Raw genomic sequence first — 11433 nt, 5'->3', positions numbered from 1 at the left:
AGAGGAGAGTTAGGTTTCACAATAAAACAGGAAGTGCAAGACAGAACATGACGCTTGTGAACAAAACACATTTAACAAATCCGACTAATACTTAAAATACAGTTTGATAAAAAGACACTGATACTTAAAAGACACTTTGATTCAAAGTGTCTTTGAAAGAAGTGAGGCAGAATCGCCTCACTTAAAAGACACTTTGAATCAAAGTGTCTTTTAAGTGAGGCGATTCTGCCTCACTTCTTTCCTTCTATCGCTGCTGTCTCCCCTCGCCACCTCCTCTTGCTTCCCACGATCCTTTTCTTCTGCCTCTGCCCCTCTTATCTGAATTCTATCACCACTGCACACAGCTGGTTGAGTTTTGGAAAACAGGAAACCCTCTCTCCCTCACACTGTTGCAACACATTCCTTCTCCATGCACACTTCTCCATTTCCGCTCTGTCACCACACACACACACACACACACACACACACACCCCTCATCCTCCTCTCCTCCCCTCCCCTGAGATGTTGCTGGGGTGAAGGAAACTTTGAATCTCTTTCAGGAGTCGACCATTTTGTACGGTCAAAGCAAGAATTGCTCTTGTTGTTGGTTCTTTGTTTCAATAACAGAAGCTTGAGGCAATATGTGTTTCTTTCACAAAGAAAAAGGAGCCTGTCTAGCCTCTCAACCTAATGACACAATCACACACACAAACTCCCACCAGGCATAGTCAAACTATAATTAAATTAATTAGCTTTTTGTGATGTCTGTTCTACACAATGCAATGCTGGGATTACTTGTTGCATATGCATCACAACTAATTTTAGATGCAAGAAAGTAAAAGGAAACAAGGAAGCATAACTCTTCATCTGCTGATCTTTTCACGTAGGCTACACAATGATCTGCAAGGACTCCAAAGGCTTTGACGACAAACACATTTTTGAACTGAACAAATCTGATGAGCAAAGTCACCCACTGGAGGGGCACCCACAGGACACAATAAACATCAGTAAAAGAAGGCAATCTAGATCTTATCTAAATGAAAGAAATATGATATCATACAATATTATCAGCTAAGGCACTGAACAATTAGTGAACCCCTTTCTGTATCAGTCATGAGTTACAACCAGAAGCTCATGACTTCTGGTTTTGTTCAAAATGAACGGATCGTTCAGACATCCCCCATCACGAGGATCCAGATGTGGACTTGCGTAAAGAGCAAACAGTGAAGCGCAGCACCGACCACGGGACTGCACAAGGTCTGCTTCTCCTGTTCTTCTCTAACATCTGTTTCATTCCTAACAGCTTTTCTGGGCATTTGACACTCCTGTCCACCTTACATTAACATGCAGTTAGTACAGAGTCAGGTCAGATTCACACCGTGTTGTGCTTCTTCACACCAAAATGTTTGTCTTTTAAGCTGTGCAGTTAAAAGCTGTTGCAGGAAAAGCAGGTTTTTCCTTTGATGCAAACGTGCGACATTTTCTCAGTGAATGATGATCAGTGTTGCCTGATGTCAGTGTTGGAGAGATGTAAGAAGCAGGCAGACATATAGCTGAAGTCTTCTCTGCAGAAGTTCGCCTGCACCGTCTACATCTTCGTCTTTCTGACGACCTTAAACTGGCATTTCTGGTGCATTTAGTACCGTTGTCGGATAAATAGACATCTGCTGCTGTTCCATCTTGTTATTTTAAAGTCATTTTAAAGTTAAAAATGATAGTAGACTAAAGGACAACACATCCCATGTGTGTCAGTTATTGGCTGCTGGCAGGGCTTCATGGGAGCTGTCGTTGTTGAACGCCCTTTAAATGAATAACACATGTGGGCCTTTTGTGATGTTTAAAATGTAGCTTGTTGCACAGAAAAGTCTGTGTAATGCCACAGTGTATACTTGTATTTGCATTTTAGGTCTCATGTGTCAGCGCCTGCACAATAAGGGTGCTGAAGCTTTACAAAACACATCTGTTTTACTGAGTGAAAATCAAAGCACAGTAATGATTTTCATTGCCAGGAAGGAAGTACATTGGCATGAAAAAAAGTGTTTTTGATGGACAGTCCTAACATCCCAGAAATAGGCAGACAGCTAATGCTAGAAGTGTCCATGGAGGGAAACATGGGTGCAGCACATTCCTCTGAATATTTCCAGCGTATTTGTGTCCTGTGTCTGTTTGTACAAAAGATGTCTGCTGAGCTCATCTCTGCCAGTGGGAACAATGCAAGTCTTCAAGGCACCACAGTGGGAGGCAGCAAACCTTTACACCGCTTCATGAAGGGGCAACCCAAGAGTGTTGGCGTGAGACACTAACACACACACACACACGCATACAGTCAAATGACTTTTTATCATATACATATTGCTTCTGATGTGTCGCCATTTTTAAAAGTAATCAGTGAAAGACCCAACAGAGGTGAAGAGGTGATGATTGAAGTCGTGTTTGATTTTCTCTTAGATCATTGTGCTGGTCTTGGGCTCAGCTTTCTTCACCGTTTGCATTGCGATCCTGCCACACTCTGTTCAACACATATCGACAGTTATCCAGCCTGCCTTCATTGAGGGAGCACTGGTTGGTAGCACGACAAGAGTATTTTTCATCAGTGGATCATACTGGCGTATAGATTCAGAACTTCACTAATCATTTATTTATTTACCAAATGAAACTTATATATCTGAAACCACCAATGATCCAAATTAATAATTTGAACTCAATTAGCACCGCTGATATGTCATGTTTCTGCTTCCCTGTTCGCTAATTGCAATCTCATGAAGCATCCCAAATCATTTGAGGGCTACATAATGAAACTGCTTTTTTCTGCTTCCTCTCTTAGTTAATTCTGTGTGGGATTCTCTATATTGTGACGGAGCACAACCCGACCAAGAAAACAGTAAGATCTGTTGTAATATTTTCATTCAGTGCTGACATGTTTTCCAAGAACTGAGAGTCCTGCAGATAAGACATTTCAGGAAGGATCCACTCCAGACATGTCGGGTTAGACATATAAGATATGAAATACAACCAATGCTTGGAATAATCTGTCTTAAATCTTCTTGAAAAATGACATTTAGTAGGATTTACAAATCCTGGTACTTATTTAGTTGTTAATCCCTCCTTTTACTGACAGATTAAACATAACTGAGTTGATTTATGGCCATTTGCAGGGCTCTCCATGTTATCCATATACTGCATGAGCTCTGCCCAACATTTGTAACATCACCCCTCTCTGTCGGTGTGTACATATAGGTAACCATATCGTTGGCTCTGAGTATCGTGACACTGCTGGGGACGTGTTGGTCTATCCTTAGGATCATACCTGACATAGCGTTCTACCACCACAGCTACTACTACAACATACACTACGAGTTTCTTGAAGACAATATCACAGAGAGTGAAGTAGCATGGCAATCACATCATGAGGTGATTTGGCTTTTTTTTTTTAAACTAATATTGCTGGGGCCTATTGTAATATTGATGACACATCCCAACGTGTATAAACATTAAATATAATGTAATTAAAAATGGAAGTGAAATAAAGAAGCAGAATGAAAAGAAAATTACAATAATGACCTTAATAAGGACTTTGTACATTATGGCCAGAAAATTATAATCTTCTTAAGGTGTAATACATCTGAATTTGGTCTGCAGCTGATATTATGTATATGTGAAATTTTATGGCTATGAGTTGTGTGTTTCTTTCTGTGTTTTTGATATATGTGTACGTGTCTTTGTCCAGGCCATGGGAATGTCTATAGCGGCCATCTACCTGTTCTACAGTATTGTGAGCGCAATTATTTTGATTGTAATGTCGACTCTGGCCGGGTCTGCCCTGCGTTCCACAAAGAGCCAGGTAAAAAGGCACAAACCCCACTTCCACTCACATTACAGACTGTGCTTTGTCCCACATTTCGCTAAGCTTCAGCAGCTGCAACAGTAGTGACGTTCAGCTCAGTCTCATATCAGAGTGCTGTTCTTTCTCTTCTCTTCAGGCCATTGTAGTGATGACCACTACGGCGACTGAAGAACCGGTTGAATAAGCACAGGAGGAAGTGCGATAAGCTGAGCAGAGAGAAGAAGTATGAAGCATACAAAGACGTATTTCTCTTCGTGGGCACAACAAATATATGAGTCCTAAATGTTACCTATTTTTCACTGGCAATTTCAGATAATATGTACCGTTTCAAAGTTTGGAATCACCTTAATCACCTTTAATAATAGCTATTTTAACAGATAAGAACAGAATAAGTACATACCGGCCCCAAAAGAAGAATAAGTCAGTGGTTAAAACTTTCACATAGTTGATGTCTCAATGGTTTTGCATGATGGAACAGAACAGAGTTGGAGGTCTTTTTTCCTGATTTTTTTTCCTTAAATAGACTTCTGCTGTCTTCAAGCAGTGACTGCTGATCTCTTCTGTTCTTATCTAATTGAACTGCTCAGGGGTATCTTTCTGCCCTCTCAGCCTGCAGTGTGGTTAAGCTCTTGTTCAGCATTTTGCTCAACATTATTATTTTTTTTGCAAACCCTGCATACAAAGATCTATTTGTACAGAGGACTTTCTACAACCTAAAAACATTTAAAAAATCTGCCATCTGACTGCACCAAATCTTTTGTGGCTGGTGATTCCAAACTTTTGAACAGTTGTGTATGAGTATTTTTAAAACTTTTTAACCTTTTTTTAAAAAAAAAACAAAAAACATTTACGGCCAGACAGGACGATGGCATTGAACTTTTCCCACAGTGTAGGCATTTAACTGCTACTCTCTCTGTAGGCTGAGGTTGGCTGACCTGTCTCCACATTATGTTTGCACGACTACGCTACAGGACAAAGGTCAATTTCTCAAAAACAATCAAGTCAGTCAAGGCCAGGCTTAAAGTGGGAGCTTGCTGGTGCTCTTTTTACAATAAATAGGTACCACTTTTTGATAAAGCACCCCATAGAACGGGTTCACAATATATTCTGATTATGAATCTTCCATTAATAAGAAAAAACTTTTGGATTGAGAGGCTGGTATCCTATACCAGGATGATATTATTTGCTTTGTCTTCGGTCTGCGGTCGGCTACGAATACGCAATAACGAACCATAGCTGTGCCAGACTACAGCTAAACTAGCCGACCGCCGACTCCAAATGCCACCAAAGTTGTCTGGGTGAGTAAATGGTCGTATTTAATGCTACAAGTAAGGTCCAGGTTGTAAAAAATGAAAGTTATCCTTTAATGTTCGCATATACCTCCTTTTATTCACCATTGCCTTCTTAACACAGAGGAGTTACAAATTCATCATACATACTCATTTTTAGCACCACAGACGTGACGGGTTATTGGAAAGTGAGTATTTATTAATGGTTTTCCTCTACTGCATTGTTACCAAGTGCAAACACAGCCATGTTGATTCCGAACCATTTTATGAGGAGAGAATGTTTTTTTATTAGAGAGTGGAAACATCTGAAGATGAAAATGCAATGTGAACAAGTCCAACCATAAACATGTCGCCTCCGGTACACTGTTCTCTATGTTTTTACTATTTGAAGTGGTGAGCACAGTATGATGTGATCCATTTCCACCTTTCTGTACCGCACTGAAGAGGTTTGGCACAGACAGAGCAGAGCAGGCACAGAATCTCATGGCTGCCCTTGATACTGTTTTTTTTAACTGCCATGTCAGCTCATGTTTCAGCAGCAGCACCATCAAGTACAAACACTATGACACCCAATGTGCTGTCCTCGCTTACGGAGGACAGCATGTGAGACATACGCTATCACTAATAAGTTTTTCCGTTAACAGAGAGAACAGGGAGTGTGGTGTTTTTAAAATCATGACATACATGCACCCTTTCTGTGCAACTGTCAGCATGAGCTGCCAAAAAGCATTTTAGGACAATAACAGGAAAACTACAACCTAGAACATGTCTGTCTTAAAAGTGTGTACAAAAGGGTCAGGAGTAAGAGCAGTTCTAGGTACTGAATTTTCTTAATGGTTAAGTATTTCACATTTTCACTTTGAGTACAGAATAACACAAATCACACGACAATCAAACCCATACAACGTGGCTTCTTTTGTAACAGCAAACATCATATTCAAATTTGTATTATTTAAAACAGTTGTCGTGACAATCTGAAAACTTGTTCCTCTGTCACTGTCACAAAATAAGCGTCTGTTATTCATCTCTAATCTGAATCTCCTCTACATTACACAGCCTGTAGTATCTCATCAACAAAAGGAAACAATGACATGCATAAATAAAGGAATGGAAATTCTGTTAAATAATGTCTTTATAATTTGATTATCACAACTGTCATTAATTACACTTCATGAAAACAAAGAGTTTGATGTCCTGCACAGTTTAAACAGGGAATATGAGTCACATTAATGACACATGTGACAGACGACCCTTTTACAAAACCTTTTGTTGTTTAGAGCTGCAGCTTTTAGACTGTCTGCTAAAGAAAACCTCATGATTACAATGTAGTACCTGCTGAAAACACAGTCTGTAGAGCAACTAGTGGAATGGAGTCAGAACCTCGATCTGGCAAAAAATTAGCTACCAATAGTGAGAAAACACACGGTGGCAACAGTGCTATTGGTATCACCTTTTACGTTTACATATGGCCTATTCACACATGCAGCAGACGCAGAGCCACCTAAAACCTGCAATAACTGATTTTTTTACATTGACATGGTGAGCTTGTAGACAGACAGTTGCTGGCTTAAACATCCAGCAGACACAGAAACATTATCGTGAGTGAAGCAAACCAGTAGCGCCGCCGACTGGAAAACTAAAACGATGAGCTACAGATCTCAGAGAAGTGTCAGGTGATGATGATAATCACCTGTGGTTTCATCACTATGTGTTCCATTGTTAACCGAAAATATGGGATGATGCATTAAATAATGTATTTCCTTCACTTATTTTTCCCCTTTGTCCTTATTGGGAATGGATGATTTTCATTGCACTGCAGCGTTATCAGGGCCAACTCCTATTGTTGGCTCCTGGAGGGCATGGATACCCACGAATTCTGATCTCTGATCTTCATCTCATGAATGCCCTAATCATCTTCCACACAGTTCCTCCAAACAAAAGGACAGTCGCCTTTGCGGCCTCTGCTCATTTCCTCACATTGAAGACGCAGGGGGCTTTTGAAAGTCACTCCCAAGGACACAGCGCTGGTGAACACGCATGTGCTCTGAGACGCGGTACTGGCGTGAAAAGGTCATAGGGCAGCGAGGGCAGGGGAAGGGCCGCACGCCAAGGTGGCTCCGCACATGTCTATTCAGAGAGCCCCGCTGGCTGAAGGAACGGTCGCACAGTGAGCAGTGGAAAGGGTGAACAGGAGTTGACAGAGGAGCTGATATATTTGTTGGCATGCTGACCGAAAGGGCAGAAGGCATGCAGACAGACAAGGAAGATGACACAGGGGTTTGAGCAGAGTCTGGCACTGGAGGAGGTGCACAGACTGCCAAGGTAGTGGCCTGGCTCTCACCCGCCACACCCCCAGCTTTATGTATAATCTCAGGTCCTGGCCTGGCTTGCTCTTTTCTTTTTCTCTCGTCAACCCCTGATACAGACATCGCTTCATTCCTTTGCTCTCTATCTTTCTCCCCAAGCCCGTTTCCGAAGGGGTTCCTTCGGCCGAATGCAGCCCATTTCTCCTCTTCATCAGGTCTGTGTCTGTAGGACACCAGCAACTCTGCAGGTTTGGCGCTAATGTCCAGCAGTAGAACCTGGTCTGTAGTGGCAAAGTGCTGCCTAAGAGGACTGAGATCTGGACTGGCAGCGGTACCAACCTCCTCGTCATCATTGGACTGGTCTGAATGATCAGGGTGGTGAGGGTGGGAGAGACTGTGATCAGAGTCTCTGTGTGATAAGTGTGTGTCAGTCTGGGGTAAGCAGTGGTAATGAAGATGCCCACGGTATGACTGCCCCACAACATCATTTGCAGAGTCAGACATGTTATCGTCTGCAAGCAGTGTAAAATTCAGGCGTGGTTCTGAGACCTCGACGCCCTGGACGCCCTCATGTTGCAGAGAAGCAACGCCAGTCACGTTATCTACAGATGTGTCTTTGTCGTCATGTTCATGCTGGCTAGAGGCAGCATCTTTTCTGCTTGTCTCAGCTCTGGGCAAGTTTGGGTACTGATCATTTTTAGGTTCCCAAAGGTTAGAGTGGGTGTCCTGTCTGTCCATTTGAACTGGACTCCCGCTTGAGTAACTGCGCTCCTCTTTCGCCTCTACCTCGGAACACAAATCTTCAAAGTGAGGGTCACTTCCTGTGTCTAACTCCTGCACAGGAAGTGGAACCACAGCTCTCAGATCTTTTGAGCGAATGGACGGCTCCTCTGCTGCATTGTGGCGATCAGAGCAATCCAGTCGCTGATGTTTGGAGGGGAATTCCTCAAAACTGAGATCAGTTTTACACTTTAACACTCGGGTGAAACTGCTGCTATCCTTATTCTGTGTCACTGAATCACACCCAAGATGCTTTGTGTTACCCTTCTTCTGAAATGAATCACAATAAGCGTGGTGGTCGTTATCATCTGTACTGTGGGATAATCCGTTGCCCATATGTTCATCATGAGCTGTATTGCTGCTGATGTAATCCTGTTTTCGGACGTCGGATTGCTCTGCATTGGATTTGTACCATAAATCCTGTGTTGCACATTGATCTGAACTATCTTTGCAATCCCAACTCTTGGGAAGCGTTGCAGATGCTTCTACCATAGCAGTTGTACTGCTGTGACGAATAACAGGCACTGCCCCACAGCACGGATGTGAGGATGAGGGAGAGGAAGAGGAGGAGCACACTCTGTCCTTAAAGTGGGAGGTTGAGAGATGAAGAAGGGGAGAGTGATGGGTATTGTCTTCCTCTTTTCTGCTAGTTTTCTTCTCCTCTGCTTTACTTATCACTGTTAAACACAGTCGCTGGATCTTCTCTGCTGTACTCGTCTCTTCCTCTTGCACCTCGCCTGTGTCCATCTGCCAACTCTCTGGCTTCACAGTGCCAGCTGAGTGAAAGCGATCCTTTTGCACCTCTTTGTCCACTCTTGACACCCCGTGCACTTTAGTGGTGTGAGGGATATTTTGGATCAAATCCTGAGGTGTCAGATAAGTTACTTGTCTGCAGTTACCTGTACTGACACTGCTTCCAGTACCTACATTGCTTAAAGGCCTTGTATCTGTTCTGTAACAGTGGTTTGCACCATTTTTCCAGCTTCTTCTACATGTATCTATTTCATCATAGCATTGATCCTCTCCCTCCAGTGAATCTCCACTGCAAGTGTCTGACAATGGCCGATACTTATACGTATTGTTAATGTCTTCATATGGCTGAATGTCATCTCCTATTGCATTTGTATTATCTGCAGTTTTCACCTCAGTCCTCAGAGCTTCCTGCAGTTCATCCATCTGCAGGTGGCGGGCAGCAGTGAGCAGATTGCAAAGCTGTTGCTGGGTACAAGTGTTTGGCAAGGCCCCTGTGTAAATGTAGTCCAAAACAAGTGCCAGTACATAGTCAGACAGACACGGAGCCTGCAGCTCCACCAGGGCACCAGCTGAGGACAAGATAGCCGCCAAGACTGGACTAGAAGCTGCCAGGACACACCTGGGGGGAGCAAAGAGCAACTAGATATGTGATGCTGCATCAGACTTAAAACTAACAATATAAACAAGAACGTCCAATATTTTGCCAATGTGCACCAGTGTGTGCCGCTAACCTGTGTGCAGGGTAGAGCTGACCCGGGTTCTGTCGCCGTCTGACCACACAGTCGCAGAACTGAGCTTGCTCTCTTTGGATGTTCAGACTTGCCAGCAGTGATGCTGAGCGGCGACCAGCTTTCTGGACACAGTGTACAGAGAGCTCAGTTAATGTTGCTCAGAGGACAAGATTAAACAGAAGAATAGTACTAAAAAAAAAAGTATTGTTAACTTTTATTAAGGCGGGGGAGCTGATTTTGGTGCTTTCTCTGATTGCATCATAGTTTCTGTCTTAACATGCACCACTGGTTGCCACTCAAAGCTTAAACAGGTGTTAAGACTTTGTCAGGCAGTGTGTGCACTACTGATTTAAGTGCTATGTCCTTGTCTCTGCCAAATGAATATAACTGACTTACACCTTCTTTCAACTACATTTAGTTGTGTACAAGCACAAGCAGTCTTTAAATCAAGTAGAAACATTCATTTACAGAGTTTACAAGTTTTCTATAACTACTTTGTTTAGAGTTGAAATAAACTGTTTCTTGATTATTTTAACTTATGTGAATGTAAATGCAGATAAGTCTTTACTTTAATAGTACAGACTGGATGAACATGTACATCAGGTACAAAGTCACATTCTCTTACCTCCATGTTATCTTGGTAGAGGAGCGACAAACCGTGTGATGTGCAGTGTGAAGCTCCCAGCGTGCAGTGTCCCACCACGTCTCGCTCGCAGTTGAATGGAGAATTGAGCCTCCATGGAAGCTATATAGTCCCTGTCTACTATCTACGCACACTCTCATGCGCAAAACAATCACACGCTTTTGGGAGCTCGGTGTGATGCGGAAGGACAGGTGCTTATAAGGAGCGCTGCCATCCAACGTCAAAATTTCCATGGCCCGTTATGGAGGGGGACGGAGACCAGCCCACAGAGAACCAGCAGGAGACCACAGAACTGTAGCTAATAGACGCTATGTTTCCATTAACACCACAAGAAGATGGCATCAGGGAAGTCATTTTTTGAAAAACACAACTATGCAGTAAATACCAAGTTGTCATTATGAAGGAAATCAGTGCCTGACATTCATACTTGGAATAGAATATTGACTTAATTCTCTTAAGAAGCTTCATTTTTTTGTCTTTCTCCAGCAGGGAGGTTAGGGGTCACGGTCAGCTTCAAACCAGTCTGCTGCATGCAGTGAGCTTGATCTGTGGAGAACTAACACCTGAACCCACAGTTTCCACTTGAGTCTTGTTCTGGACTGATAGTTGCATGCTAGCTATCATAGATGCACCGTAGAAGAAAGCTGTGTTTTATCTAAGCGCTTCAGTTCTTCAGAGGGAAGCTTCTCCAGTGTCAGAGCATGAGACGGCCCCCGGCTGACGCTTTGTTGACAACTCCATACTAAGCCATCTCTCCACCCTTCCACACCATGTGCTTGTCACGGCTCTTAGTCTCTAAAGCACTCTAATGTTACAGCCACACTACTCGCTGTCCACAGGCCAGTAGTACATTTTCCCCTGGAAACTGTGCAATGGAAACACTGCTGCAACACCCACAACCACAGCGACCCAATTCAAATGAGTCATATGGCACAGATTAGTTAACAAGTCAACTTACTACGCAACTCATTTTGGTGCTTAATTTCTGCCAAACATGTACACAAAAATATATTGCAAATGAGTTAAAAACAGTCCCTTTTTTAAGGTTCGCTTTCCATTGAAAAACACTGACAGAACAGTCATTTGTTTACTGTATAGAGACTCATCT

The 11433-nt window shown here is 42.8% G+C and overlaps 1 protein-coding gene across 2 annotated transcripts; it reads left to right on the top strand.

Moving 5' to 3' along the window:
• The first annotated feature begins 1196 nt into the window (after window positions 1–1196).
• Window positions 1197–6850, top strand: si:ch1073-291c23.2 (uncharacterized protein LOC799862 homolog). 2 transcript variants are annotated; one of them, XM_041936198.1, is made up of 7 exons: window positions 1197–1236; window positions 2157–2270; window positions 2428–2541; window positions 2804–2860; window positions 3217–3390; window positions 3707–3820; window positions 3960–6850. In XM_041936198.1, exons 2-7 carry the CDS (start codon window positions 2157–2159, stop codon window positions 4005–4007), a joined length of 621 nt encoding a protein of 206 aa, XP_041792132.1. In that variant the 5' UTR covers window positions 1197–1236; the 3' UTR covers window positions 4008–6850. The 2 variants fall into 2 exon arrangements, with proteins under 2 accessions (XP_041792132.1, XP_041792134.1); XM_041936200.1 differs by lacking the exon at window positions 2428–2541.
• The last annotated feature ends 4583 nt before the right edge of the window (window positions 6851–11433 follow it).

The sequence above is a fragment of the Chelmon rostratus genome, chromosome 1 (genome assembly GCF_017976325.1).
Source record: "Chelmon rostratus isolate fCheRos1 chromosome 1, fCheRos1.pri, whole genome shotgun sequence".
In the NCBI taxonomy this organism is placed as follows: Eukaryota; Metazoa; Chordata; class Actinopteri; order Chaetodontiformes; family Chaetodontidae; genus Chelmon; species Chelmon rostratus.
The sequence above is the reverse complement of the archived record's forward strand: the minus strand, read 5'-3'. Positions and strand labels throughout refer to the sequence as shown.

What these genes read in the sequence shown, in the direction of transcription:
- si:ch1073-291c23.2 (XM_041936198.1), top strand. Translation starts at nt 2,157, where the DNA reads ATGTCTGCTGAGCTCATCTCTGCCAGTGGGAACAATGCAAGTCTTCAA. An exon ending in CCTTCATTGAGGGAGCACTG is followed by an intron (nt 2,542 to 2,803) that starts GTTGGTAGCACG and finishes TTCCTCTCTTAG; the next exon opens with TTAATTCTGTGTGGGATTCT. An exon ending in TGCGTTCCACAAAGAGCCAG is followed by an intron (nt 3,821 to 3,959) that starts GTAAAAAGGCAC and finishes TCTTCTCTTCAG; the next exon opens with GCCATTGTAGTGATGACCAC.